Here is a 13,181-nt window from a genome sequence, read left to right as displayed (position 1 = left end):
GCTGGCAAGAGAGCTACATGCTACTATTGTAGTTTATAAGTAACTGGCTTGGTCCTCCTGGAATTCTGCTGGACACAGATCCCTCCATTTTTGATACATTTGGATAAAAATCGAATACTACTCTTGGGGGATATCTTGGTATAATTGGAGCAGAGTGGATTGGGAACAGCAGAAGAGGGTTGCGGCAGAGCTTTGTTTGTATATGTGGATCAATCATAGAGTTTCTGGGCGTTGGAAAAGGAAGCATAGCATTGCATGAATGTTCTGGTAACAAGCACCCTCCAGTCACATCGAGTTACTCTAGTATTTTTTGGACATAATTTTGATCTAGAGCTTACGTTTTTAAAAGAGATGCTTTCTTGCTGAAATTAGCATCCCGATTCAAGATATCTCAATGCCCTTGTTTAAACACTGATAATAGAACTATATGGATAAATTTTTTTTTGGCAAACAGTTGGCATTTTATAGCATTTGATGATAAGCCCAAAGAGTAAAAGTGATTCAGCCGTATGTCTTGTTTAATGAGTGACGGTGTACAGGAGATGAATCTTAAGGGCTATTCCCGTTCAGTTGTTTTGGTAGCGGTTCTGAGTGCCAGCCACCCCAGAGTCCATGAACTGCCTTCCCTCCTAACAGTGTGGTGCTGGACTTCAGGAGGAGGGGGCGGGGATGTCAAACATCTGTAGACGGTAGGACAGTCTTGATGCGACCAAGATTTGTCCCATCTACACTCCCAGTGTTCCTTCAGAGAGACACGCCTCCGCACACACTCAGCAAATGACATTCCAGAAAGACTAGGTAACCAGGTCTTTTCATTTCAGAAGCTCAGCTCTTAAAGTATGTCTTTATAAAAATGAGACACATACACATGTTACACTAACAACCAGCTTGGAAGTTTGCAGACTCCGCTGACAGGGAGGCTGGGGTCTCCACAACTGACGACTGCTCAGCTCTGTACCCATTCCCATGGCTCATCTTTGTAACACTCCGTTTAATTACTTGACTATTCTGCTGGCTGGCTATCCCCTCTCAACCTGGCCTTTTTCTGCTGCTTCTGGCTGTGTCCCTGACTTAAATCTGTGGCTCAGCTAAGGGCCCTGTGTTAAGGTTGACAGTTGTCACCCCCCCTTTTTTTTTTTTTTTTAGTTTTTCAAAACAGGGTTTCTCTGTGTAGCCCTGGCTGTCCTGGAACTCACTCTGTAGACCAGGCTGGCCTTGAACTCACAGAGGTCCACCTGCCTCTGCCTCCCGAGTGCTGGAATTAAAGGAGTACACCACCACAGCCCAGCTGACAGTTATACTTAAAGAACTACTGTTTTTTATAATAACTCGGGATTATGCAGTGCTTTGCAACTTTATACTTTATAAGGCACATACTCTCCTTAATTTTCTGTGTTATAATAATTTTGAAAGATAGATTAAGGAAGTCTTATCTGTAGTTTATCAAAGGAGGCATAGAAATCAGACAGGGTGATTCTTGTCCTGTGTGCATGAAACCCTGACAATTTCAAGGACTTGTTTATGGTCCCATACTAGGAAAAGCTGAACCAGAGACATTTCTTCCCCCAGATCTAGTAGTCTAATCCCAGGTTAGAAGAGAGGTGAGCTGTGTGGGTAGGTGAATGTAAAGCTGACCTTTTGTCTATACAGGCACTAAGGTAGCTTTTGTAGCATGAATCCTAATTGGTCTTAATAAAAACCCGGAGCCAGATATCACGGTAAATGCTGAAAGATCAGAGAAGCAGAGCAGCCAGCCACCACCTCTTACCTCGCCCACGCCTCAGTCTGAAAGAGACCTAGCTCCTTTCTCCTCCCACCTTTTATTCCTTTCTCCACCCAACCATAATCACTTCCTGTCTCAACCTCCATAGTGCTGGGATTAAAGGCATGTGCCTCCCAAGTACTGGGAGCAAAGGCATGAGATCCCAAGTGCTGGGATTAAAGGCATGTGCCTCCCAAGTACTGGGAGCAAAGGCATGAGATCCCAAGTGCTAGGATTAAAGGTGTGTATCACCACAGCCTGGCCTCTATGGCTAACTAGTGGCTGGCTTTGCCCTCTGATCTTCAGGCAAGCTTTATTTGTTAGAGCATACCCAGGATATCACCACAGACTTTTATGGTGGCATGCTGTTTATTGGGTGCCAGAAACACTCCAGGCACAGTAGAAAGTTTGGAGATTTGCTGCAACCTCATTATATTGTGTTTTGAGGTCAGGCCTGGGGAGGTACACCTTTCTCTTCTCGTGGGAGAGGCTTATACAGCAGGACCCCATCTGGGGACGTCCTTGTCTTATGAGAGGAGTCGCGGTGACAGTGTGAGCCACCTTTAAGTGATCCGGATAGATCGGCCCTGTTCAGCGCTGTGTCTAGATGAGCAGTACCCTTTGCTCTGCATGCACCTTGCTGTCCCCATCCTGGAAGGACAAGCCGTGGAACCAGTGCACTTTGGGCCTGGATGCTTCTCAAGGTTGGCTCTTCTTTTTTATCTTATATTTGTTTCCTACCAGATGCTGAGAAAAAGTACCTACCAAACTTACACTGCCCTTCAAAGAGTTAAAAAGCCAATTAGAGCTGGGCAAAGGCCATGCACACCTTTAATCTCAATACTTGGGAGGCAGAGGCAGGCAGATCTCAGAGTTGGAGGCCAGCCTGGTCTACAAAGTGAGTTCCAGGACAGGCAGGGCTACACAGAGAAACCCCATCTTGAAAAACCAAAATAGTAGTAGTAGTAGTAGTAAAATGAAAACCCAATAGGGACTCACCCAGACATTATCAGCTAAGTGCTGTGGCTGGTCACATGGTAGTCTACATGGCCTGGTGATAGTTTCTGAACATCTGTCTGAAGTGTTTAATTTAAAGGAGGTGTTTGCGGCTGCTTCCAGTCCCTCTCCTGTCCCTGGATCCAGGCACAGACTTGAACTCAGTGTCCGTTGCTTATCTGTCGTAATGACCTACCAGCTGGTCCTCAAGGACTTACTCCTGCTTTGGCCCATGAACGTGATCTGAGACGTGAGGGCCTCCCATCATTGGCTGAGAGGTGCTCTACCAGCCGTAGGAAATAAGAAAACTCGGGGCCTTGGAGTGCACATAGTAGTTGGGAGTAACCTGGGGTCTTAAAAACATGCTGTGTCTTGTCGTGATCGATCAGTGGTGCTGGCATATAGAGGAGCTTCAGGATTGAGGCCACCCAGTGCATTATCAGGTTGACCCTCTGGGTCTCTTTAGCATAAAGATCAAAGGGAAGATGGGCTGGCTAACATAGCCACTCTGAAAAAATGACTTCCTGTCTCTTCAGATCAGCTCTGGGGTAACTGTGGCTTAACTCATGTCTGTACAGGAGGCAGTGTAGAATTGACGCAGATGCACCCCCCTCCCCGCCCCCCAAGGATAGTTTCGCCCTAGGAACAGATCCTGGAGGAACAGTCAGGGGCAGGGACAGTAGGTCCCAGTGGCTGCCTCCGGGTCAGGGTGATGTTACTTACATAGTGGGTATAGATAGGCAGGGTTGGAAGAACACAGTGAGAGGTATTGGCTTTTTGTGATTTTTCCCTTTCATGGTTAAAGCATCCTTCAAATCAAAGACCTAAAAGCAGTCAGTGACTCTGAAAACTATAATTACTCTCAAAATTTTTAGGGACTCGGTCCTTGGAGTTTAAGATTGACTTTTATGGAAAAGAAGATACATTTAATTTCAAAGATACTTCTTAAAAAACAAAGACTACAGAAGGCCTCGTATTGCCTACTTTCAGTCTCAAACACTCAGGCGGGAGAGGCAGCCAGATCTCTGTGGGTTTAAGTCCAGCCTGGTCTACTTAGTGAGTTCTAGGCTAGCAAGGGCTACATAATGAGACTATGTTTTAAAAACAAATAACAACAAAACAAAAACCCTGACGAACAAGGAAAGTATGCAGCTACTTGAACTTTTAATACTTTTTATTGGAATAAATACAACACCAAGGAGTAAGTTCAGCCCACAGTCTTTTGAGCAGGACACTCTATGCACCCCGCACCTTAGAAGATCCTTTTGTGTCCTCAGCAACTGATTTCCTACCTCTCCTGCTGTCCTGACTGCCCAGATCACATATTTTGTACTTTATACAAGCAGCACAAAAACTCTATATTAAAATAAAAGAAAATGGTGATCCATTGAGACATGGTAGCTCTATGAAGGTCTCCTGTGCTGAAATAAAATAAAGTGGTGATCCATTGAGACATGGTAGCTCGATGAAGGTCTTCCAGCAATGATGTAACAAACCCCAGCTGGAAACCAGACTTCTTTAGGTTAATGTACTACTTCCTGAGACCCACTGTGGCCATTGTTCTCAGTCTCCTTCCATCCTGACGGTTCACTTTATGCGGCCCTATGGCAGAAGACAGGAAGGGTCCGGGCTTGCCTTCTGACTCAGCCCATCCCTGTCTCATTGCATCCCTCTGAAAGAAACGATGATGGTGCACAGTGAGTACTCACATGCATTCTTATGTGAAGACCCAATCAGATCCAGTAGAAAGACACACAAGAGGTTATACCCTTCAGAATAACTGTGCTAGTGATGATGGTAGTGAATCGTCCTACAGATATTGACCACTTGGGCAGGAAGAATGCCAACAGCATTAACAGTCTTTCCCAATCCAGTGCCAAACACCCACTTGAAATCAGCAGTCTTGCGGATCTGAAGATGTGCTATTTGATAAGAAGAGCCTTCAAAGTACATTCAGTTTTCTATATTCTTAGAGAGCAAATTTGTGGTTCTGGTTTCTTTTTCTTCCAATTGTACATAAAAAAAAATGTCTTTAATGAATGACAAATTAGGGTTGTCCCTGGTCTTTGTTGGAAGGTAAATAAAAAGATCGTTACTTTTTGTAGAATTATATCACTTAAAATTATTTGTTCTCTTATTATATGGTTTGCACAAGGCACGGTAGTAAGTGTATTGGGAGATCCTTACTCCAGATGTCTCCATTTGGCTACCTATGTAAGCTGTTGAACAGGCTGCATACACATCTAATTAGGTTAATCTTTATTTAGTTATTTCCAAGGAAACAATTCCATCGCTGAAGGTTTGGGTTTTTTTTTGTTTTGTTTTGTTTTGTTTTGTTTTTTAAAGCTTTCTTTTGTCAGGAAGTGGAAAGTATGCAGCAATGTGTTTTCTTTCTGCTTTAGCTGCCAGAATTCCAGGGCCAGTTTTTAGTAACAGCCTTACCTTGGAAGCTTGGCCACATTTCTTTCTGACTCCTCTACTTAGCTTTCTGTTCTTTTTTCGATCTCTGATTGACCTATTCTGTATTTTTTTTTTCCTATGGAGAGCTACTATAAACAGTCTATTGAACAAAATTGCTAATTGTTTTCATGTGAATTTGGCTTGACATGCTGTCAGTGGGTAGATTTTCCCGGCTCTAACAAGATAGATGAGATGGGAGACATGGGTTCTTGAGATGTCTGAGATAGACAAGTGTGTGTAGAAGAAAACAGAACTGTAGGGCAGATCAAAGGGGTTTTGAAAATGCTTCTCAGGCATGCTTACCATGTGTCCATGAGGCACACCGAGCGTGAGATGAAGTCTTCCAGAAATGTCCTGTTGGTGAAATTGTAGCTGCACCCAAAGAATCCAGTTGTATAGGGAGCGTCGCTGTACCCTCCCCCCGCACCACCCTTGGAAGTAAATGGCATTGAGAGGCTATGGTGCTCTATCTCTGCTCATTTGTCCTTCCTCTTGGCAGTTGTGACAGTGTGGCCTGGTCAGTATAAGATGCCTGTCCATCCGCGGCTAAAGCGATAGTGTGGTCTAGTGCCGGCTGGGCCTACAGTGCAGGGCTTCACAACCGTAAGGACTGGATCGGGGTGTTTGTTCCATTCACTTCTGGCAAACACATCATAGGTGGTGAGGAAAGCTCATGCCTTCCTCGCGGGCTCCTGCACCAGATTCAGGGAGTCAGTGATGAGTTTTGTGATAACCTGGAAAAGTTGAGCCAATTGAACTTCTCAGGAGAAAAGTGTTTGTTAGTTTTTAAATTAATTTACTCAGAAATATAAATTTAGAAAGATTTGTTTTTTTCTGAACAAAGAATGGGTCTCTGATGTTTTCATGTTTCCTGTATAAAGTCCTCCTCCCAAAGGTAATAAATTCTGAAAATTTGTCTTTTGAAAAGATCAGACCATGTTCTGTCAGTTTAAATAGGAAAGGGCCACCTAGTTATAGGATCAGGACACCTGGTTCTGCAGACTAGACTGTTCTCCAGTTTTACTGAACACGCATTTATACATTGGTTTCCAGAGATCAACACACTTGCTATGATACTTAATATACAATTAGATAGTCTTTTCAAGCATCATATTTATCTAAAGTTGGAGGGGAGAAGTTGTCCTTGCTCTAAAAATACGTTTCTCTCCAGGAGAGAGCAGATTGATATGCGTAGATAATGAATGATGCCGGTTGATTACTATGAAGTGTGTGGATGGCTAGCTAGCTACAGTCCTTTCAGAAACCTACATGTACCACTATTGTGTATAAATGCACATGGAACTGTCTGCTAAGCCACGAGAGAAGGGGGAAAGGTGCAGGCAAAGGAGAAAGAAAAAGATAAAATTTGGGTGAAAAACACCAATACCATTTTTGATGTGAAACTATCAACAATATAATGATACCACCCTACATGTACTTTTAAAACAGATGCTTATGTGTAAAGGATGATGATGGTAGGCAGCATGAAAAGATCCTGTACCTTTAGAAATTCTTTAAGAGTTTTGTATCATACATTCTGTGGAGACTTAATAACTAGTAACAACAGTTTCCCAAGTGGATTGGGGAGGAATGCTGGACTACGCTGTGAGGTATGTGTTATTAGCCACAAATTATAGTGTGTGAGGGAGAGAAAACTTGTGCTGAACTTAATGAACCACCTTTCTGGCCCAGCCCCTCCTCTCATCCCTCTTGGTGCCTTCCTGCTCTTTAGACTGGGAGGCGCGCATCGACAGCCACGGCAGGATCTTCTACGTGGATCATGTAAACAGAACCACGACGTGGCAGCGGCCGACAGCTCCTCCTGCCCCACAGGTCCTGCAGAGATCTAATTCCATACAGCAAATGGAGCAGCTGAACCGGCGGTGAGCACACACCTCCTACTGTTACTGCTCTCTGTTGGGGTTGAGTTTTTACAGGGTGCGGAGTAGGAAGACCTGGCTGCTTCTTTCAACTTTGATGTCTTGTCACTGGGCCATATGTGTCGTAGACGCCATTCGACTTCTCTTGGGAGAAAGAAAACAAAATATAAACATATAAACACACTTGCATTCTGGGAAACTACAGAGAAAATCTTCACAATTCCTATCATGCATTGGGTTTTAGTAAGGCACGTATAGACATTTAGGATCTGAAGCTGGACTTCTGACCTCTAGAATCTTCCCTTGCTCTGCAGCTGTATCCACCTAACCTTCCAAAGCAGTCATTCTTTGCCAAAAAACTAATTGCTGTGGAACAGAAACCTGTTTTCTCCTTCATTATAGTTTTTTCTTTGGTTAAGGGACACAGTTTTAAGGTTTATTAATTTGTCAGGAAAATGGTCTATAAACAGCTTCGATGCATTGCCATTTACTTAAGTAACAGGTAGCTCAGTGAGGTGGAGGATGGGAGCCTGAAACTTCGGGGTTCTCGGGCAGCGTCCGAGGGCTGGAATGTAACTCCAGGTCCACGCTTTCAGTTATCAGAGCATCCGCAGGACCATGACTGACGACAGGCCTGAGGAAAATGCCAGTGCTCTGGACGGGGCAGGGGAGGAAGCCGACTTCCACCAAGCCAGCGCAGGTAAGACAGGGCCTTTGGCTGCAACCTCAGAAAAAGAACAAGGATTCCTGAGAAATGAGCTCTTCTTTGAGAGAATTCCTGTAGATCTGATAAGACAACTTAAAAAGAAATAAATAAGTAATTCAACAGAAGTCTTTCCTAATACTTCACCTTTTATGGGTTCTGAGAAAAGTATCACAAAAACCAAATAGGTTGAAAAATCACCACAGTCTCAGAACCTGGGTCAACGTGGAACAAGAGTCTGGCCATTTTTTAAAAGCTGTGGATGCTTTGTGACATTGATAACAACTAGAAATGATATCCAATATCATTTTAGTGTCATTAAGAACAGTCAGGTTTAGGTATGCATTTTTTTTGGCAAATAAAAAAAATGTAGTTTCAGGGAGTTGAAATCATAGCACATGATGTAAGTAGCATTTGTATTGTTTAGTTCTGAAAGCCTTTGGTCTGTCTGATTAGACTTCCGCCGGGAGAACGTCCTGCCTCACTCTACCTCCAGATCCAGGCTCACGCTGCTGTTACAGTCACCCCCTGTGAAGTTCCTCATCAGCCCAGAGTTCTTCACTGTGCTGCATTCTAACCCTGTGAGTAGAAAAAAAAAAAAAAAAAAAAAAACAGGCTGAAGAAAATGACCCTCACTCATGTAATGATTGTAGGCCTCGTTGGAGTATTTCCAGAGCACTTGGTGTCTTCCAAACTCTGTGTTAAGTGACTTGCGTCTTAAACCACTGAGCCCATATAACCTGCCTACTATATGTAACAAATATCTGTAACTGGAGTATTCCTGTGTCCACCTGGGTCCTGTAGCTGCTTAAGCCCAATTAAACACACAGAGACGTATATAACTAATAAACTGTATGGCCATGGCAGGCTTCTTGCTATCTGTTCTTATATCTTAAATTAACCCATTTCTGTTCATCTATACCTTGCCACGTGGCTTGTGGCTTACTGGTATCTTGCATCATGCTTCTCCTAGTGGTGGATGGCAGCATCTCTCTGACTCCACTTTCTTCTTTCTCCCTTCTCCTCTCTCTTTGTCCCGCCTATCCTATACTTCCTGCCTGGCTATTGGCCAATCAGCATTTTATTTATCAATCAATCAGAGCAACATATATTCACAGCATACAGGACATCCCACAGCAGACATCCAGAACCAAACAAACAAAAGCAAAAACCTTTAGAGCTGACTGGCTTATAATAATAGCAAGAGTTCATTCATTTTCCACAATCTCGGGGGCAGTGACGTCCAGGATCATTTTGGCTGATCTGGAGTCAGACGATGTCTTTCATGGGTTGTGCGCCTTCCTGAAAGGATGTGAGGGCTGCCTTCGGTTCTGCGTTTAGGAGGTACTGATCCCACTCAGGAGGATCCTCATTGTGCTTTATCAATCGCTGAGCTACCTCCTGATGTCATCATATTGGTGATTGGGTTTCAGCAAGTGAATTGGGGTGGGGAAGGGTCACACAATCAACCATACCAGGAGGATCATTCCACGAGTTTCTGGGTGTTGAGGGAACAGCTTTGCTGAAGGTGTTAATTGGAGAAAGGCTGTCTTAATTGTATATGGAGTGATCTACAATAAAGGATATATTGTCTATAAGTTCAGCTGGGTAGAATCCATTCATCAGGACATGACCTGAGAGGAACCTCAACTAGAGAAGGCCCCAGCAGGACAGGGAGCATCAGAAAGTTGGCAGGATTTGGTGGGTTAGAAACTGAAGATTGGACACTGAGGATAGCCCTGAATAGTAGTGATCTCACATTAGTAACTATAATAATGGAAAAGTTAGAATGGAGGGGGAAAACTGAATGTGGAAAAATAAATTAAACATCTTAGGAAAATCAGACTAGACCAAAGGGAAAAAGTAGATACCGGCATAGTTCAAGTACCTGGAGGTGTCTGTGAGGTAGTTACTGTGCACCTGTTTACTGATATTCTTGTGTTTCTGTCTAACTTCGTTAGTATGTGCGTCTACCTGATTTACCCATCATTATGTCCCAGTTTACAGGTTTATCTTGGAATAAAAATGACTTGGGTGGAGGGAGAGCATAAATAGCATGGTATTTGTCTTCACAGCTTGCATGAGGGCTTAGGCATTTGCACATTTGCCAACTTTCTATTAATTCCGTTATATACTAGGCACTGAGCTAAGTCCTAGGAACGTATAGATGACAGCACCCATGGGTCTTGGAATCTCAGCCTTGAAAATACATTGTAGTGTTTTGACGATTATGCAGAAGGGATGCACAGGAACAGTGAGTGTGTAACCCCACTGGGAATGCACAGGGAAGGGGTCACCGATGGGAATGGACAGGGAAGGGGTCATAGATGGGAATGCACAGGGAAGGGGTCATGTAGATGGGAATGCACAGGGAAGGGGTCACCGATGGGAATGGACAGGGAAGGGGTCATAGATGGGAATGCACAGAAAAGGGTTTATAGATGGAAATGTATTTGCAAAGGGTTCTGAAGGCCGAATAGGAATTTGATTCACACACACAGACATCAAGAGCAGTCTGCATAGAAGGAGCAGTGTCTGTAAAGTAAGATCCTCGAGACTGTTGTGGTCACGAAACACTGAAGCTGGGCTAGCAGTACAGTAGTGTAGTGCTGGTGTGTAGAGAGAATGGGACACAGGGAAATCAGGCTTGAATCTAGGAAGTCAAACTTGAACCTAACCTTGTATATGGCGTGATTCTAGGAGATCACAAACTTTTCTACAAAGAGGAATAGACTAACTAACATTTAGAATTGTCACAAGACACAAAACCTCTCATGCTTTAGAGGAAAAGAGCTTTGGGCTTAGAATCAGATAACTCAAGCTTTTATTTGTTTGTTTATTCATTCTGTTCATCAAATCCCTGTGATTTCCCTACAACAATCTAGACTTGGTGGTAAACAAGACAGGCAGATATATAGATAAGAGAATAATGAACAAAAAGAAAATTTTGATGATGCAGTATGACAGGGTTGGGGGCAGGGCACAACCAACTTTGACTTGGGGAGACTTGGGTAGCCAACAGGCATCCCAAGGGAGCCAGCCACATTTCACACTGTCGAAAAATGTCAAGGGACAGCAAAGCATCTTTACTAAGCAAAGCACTGCCTTGGGGACAGGAAGAAGTTACGTTTGGAGAGTTGCGCAGGAATACTGAATAGAGTGTTTACATGATCTGGAAATGAATTTAGGCTTTGTATGAACTTTGTTCTAAATGTGTTGCTTTCGTGGGAGAGACAGGGTTTCTCAGAGTTCATTCTTGATGCTCTACAGAGAATGGGTCTTAGGTGTTAGGGAGACAAGTGAAAAGGCCCTGTGATTAGACCGAGAGGTGGCTTGGCCTAGTGCATATCACTAGAGATGAAGATGAGCAGATCGCTATGTGCTGTGTTGTGGAGGGGAAACTAACCATTTGGAATACGTGGGAGAAAAAGGCTTCCAGGGCTGGAGACATCGCTCAGTTGGTTGAGTGTCTGCCCAAGCCCTGGGTCCCAACCCAGTTGAACTCAGTGTGTTGTATGTCTGTAACTGTCCCCAGTGGGAGGTAGAGGCAAGCAGAGGATCCCAAGTCCAAGGTCATCCTTGACTTCCTATCAAGCAGAAGCCAACCTGGGTTACTTAAGACCCTGTGGTCTGTGGGAGGAGAATGTGTGTGTATTCATATGTGTATGTGTATCCGTGTATTTTTTTTTTTAAGTAAACTTGTCAATATAGCCGGGCGGTGGTGGCACACGCCTTTAATCCCAGCACTCGGGAGGCAGAGGCAGGCGGGTCTCTGTGAGTTCAAAGTCAGCCTGGTCTACAGAGCAAGTTCCAGGATAGGCTCCAAACCTACACAGAGAAACCCTGTCTCGAGGGGGAAAAAAGATATTTGTTGACTTTTGCCACCCCTATTAATGTACAAGTGGCTAAAGGACAGGAATGGCTTTGTGTTGACACAGGAGAGCTGGACCCAGACCCCTGCCAGGTAGTACGTATGGGAGCTGTTCCTGATGCAACAGCTTACTTTGATGTGGGATGTTAGCATGTTATTGTCTCTAGCGAGTTCTTTGGTCTACAGAACTTTCTCTGTGAAGGGCCAGAGAGTAAACATTTTAGGACAAGGACTGTAGCTAGAGTTTTCCTGCCTGGCCCACAGTCAGGACAAATCTCTCTCACCTGCCAGTCCCACAGCCGCTCAGACCCGACCAAGTAAACACAGAGACTTATATTGGTTACAAACTGTATGGCCGTGGCAGGCTTCTTGCTAACTGTTCTTACAGCTTAAATTAATCCATTTCTATAAATCTATACCTTGCCACGTGGCTCGTGGCTTACCGGCATCTTCACATGCTGTTTGTCATCGTGGCGACTGGCAGTGTCTCTCTGACTCAGCCTTCCTCTTCCCAGCTTTATTCTCCTCCTTGTCCCGCCTATACGTCCTGCCTGGCCACTGGCCAATCAGTGATTTATTTATTGGCCAATCAGCAACACTCTTGACATACAGACCATCCCACAGCAAAGGACAACATGCGCCTGGATGGCTTTAATAATACCTTGTTTGTTATAGTCAGACTGTCGGCCTATGGTCTGGACGGGTCACAAAACAATGAATCCTGAGGCCTGGTTTTCATTTACCATTTTCTACAGTGTGAATGCTCTCCCCCACAGAGTTCAGACTACGAGAGATATCACCAAGTGGGGCTTCTGACTTCTCTATCTGGGCTGGTCTTTGCTACAAGCTCCTCATCTCTGTGGTATCATTAAGCCATTGATGAGCTGTGGTTTAAAGCTGTGGTTTTTAACTTAATAGGCTTTTTCAGATAAATGCAAATGATTGATTCCTTGCGGGTTCTGCTCTAGGAGGGTGGCAGGGAGTCCTGGGAATCTGTGTGGTCCTGTAAGTAATTAGTAAACATGACCTCACTGCCTTCCTCACAGCTGTGGCCTGTAAGCACTGGGCACTGGCTGGAGCAGCTGGGCCCAGGCTTTCCTGCACATTCTCTTTTCTTCAGGTGGTGTGACTTTCTCTGTTCTATACTTGGGTGTGATTTTATAATTCCTTTCTCTGGAAAGCCCAGCTGGAGTTAAAAATATTCTTCTCTAAAGGCTTCATTTTTTTTTTTACTACCCAAACTGTATTCATTACTGGTTAAAAAGATGCATGTCTACAAAATTTAAATTCTGTAGGTTAGGAAATCTTAATTTGTGACTTACAATTGGTGTAAATTGAAGTAGCTCTCATTTTCCTTATTACGGTCTTGAGCTATGGATGAATACAAATAACCTTTATGCAGAGATATAGATAGTTTTTTTTTTTCTTATTTGGAGATTAGTAGAAAATATTTTAAAGTAAACTTTCTTGAAAAGAAAATATTTTAAAGTAAACTTTCTTGAATTTTTT

The 13,181-nt window shown here is 43.8% G+C and overlaps 1 protein-coding gene across 6 annotated transcripts in view; it reads left to right on the top strand.

Annotated features, from left to right (window-relative positions):
* The window catches only part of Hecw2 (HECT, C2 and WW domain containing E3 ubiquitin protein ligase 2), a 355,297-nt gene that overhangs the window by 244,972 nt on the left and 97,144 nt on the right, over positions 1 to 13,181 (top strand). For all 6 annotated transcript variants that reach the window (XM_052749448.1, XM_052749450.1, XM_052749449.1 and 3 more), the window contains 3 exons: positions 6,951 to 7,101; positions 7,695 to 7,798; positions 8,258 to 8,382. In XM_052749448.1, coding sequence (XP_052605408.1) covers positions 6,951 to 7,101; positions 7,695 to 7,798; positions 8,258 to 8,382 — 380 coding nt within the window. The remainder of the gene's footprint in view (positions 1 to 6,950; positions 7,102 to 7,694; positions 7,799 to 8,257; positions 8,383 to 13,181) is intronic.

Source organism: Peromyscus californicus, unplaced genomic scaffold, assembly GCF_007827085.1.
Source record: "Peromyscus californicus insignis strain IS unplaced genomic scaffold, ASM782708v3 Scaffold_21__1_contigs__length_65335640, whole genome shotgun sequence".
Lineage (NCBI taxonomy): Eukaryota > Metazoa > Chordata > Mammalia > Rodentia > Cricetidae > Peromyscus > Peromyscus californicus.
The sequence above is the reverse complement of the archived record's forward strand: the minus strand, read 5'-3'. Positions and strand labels throughout refer to the sequence as shown.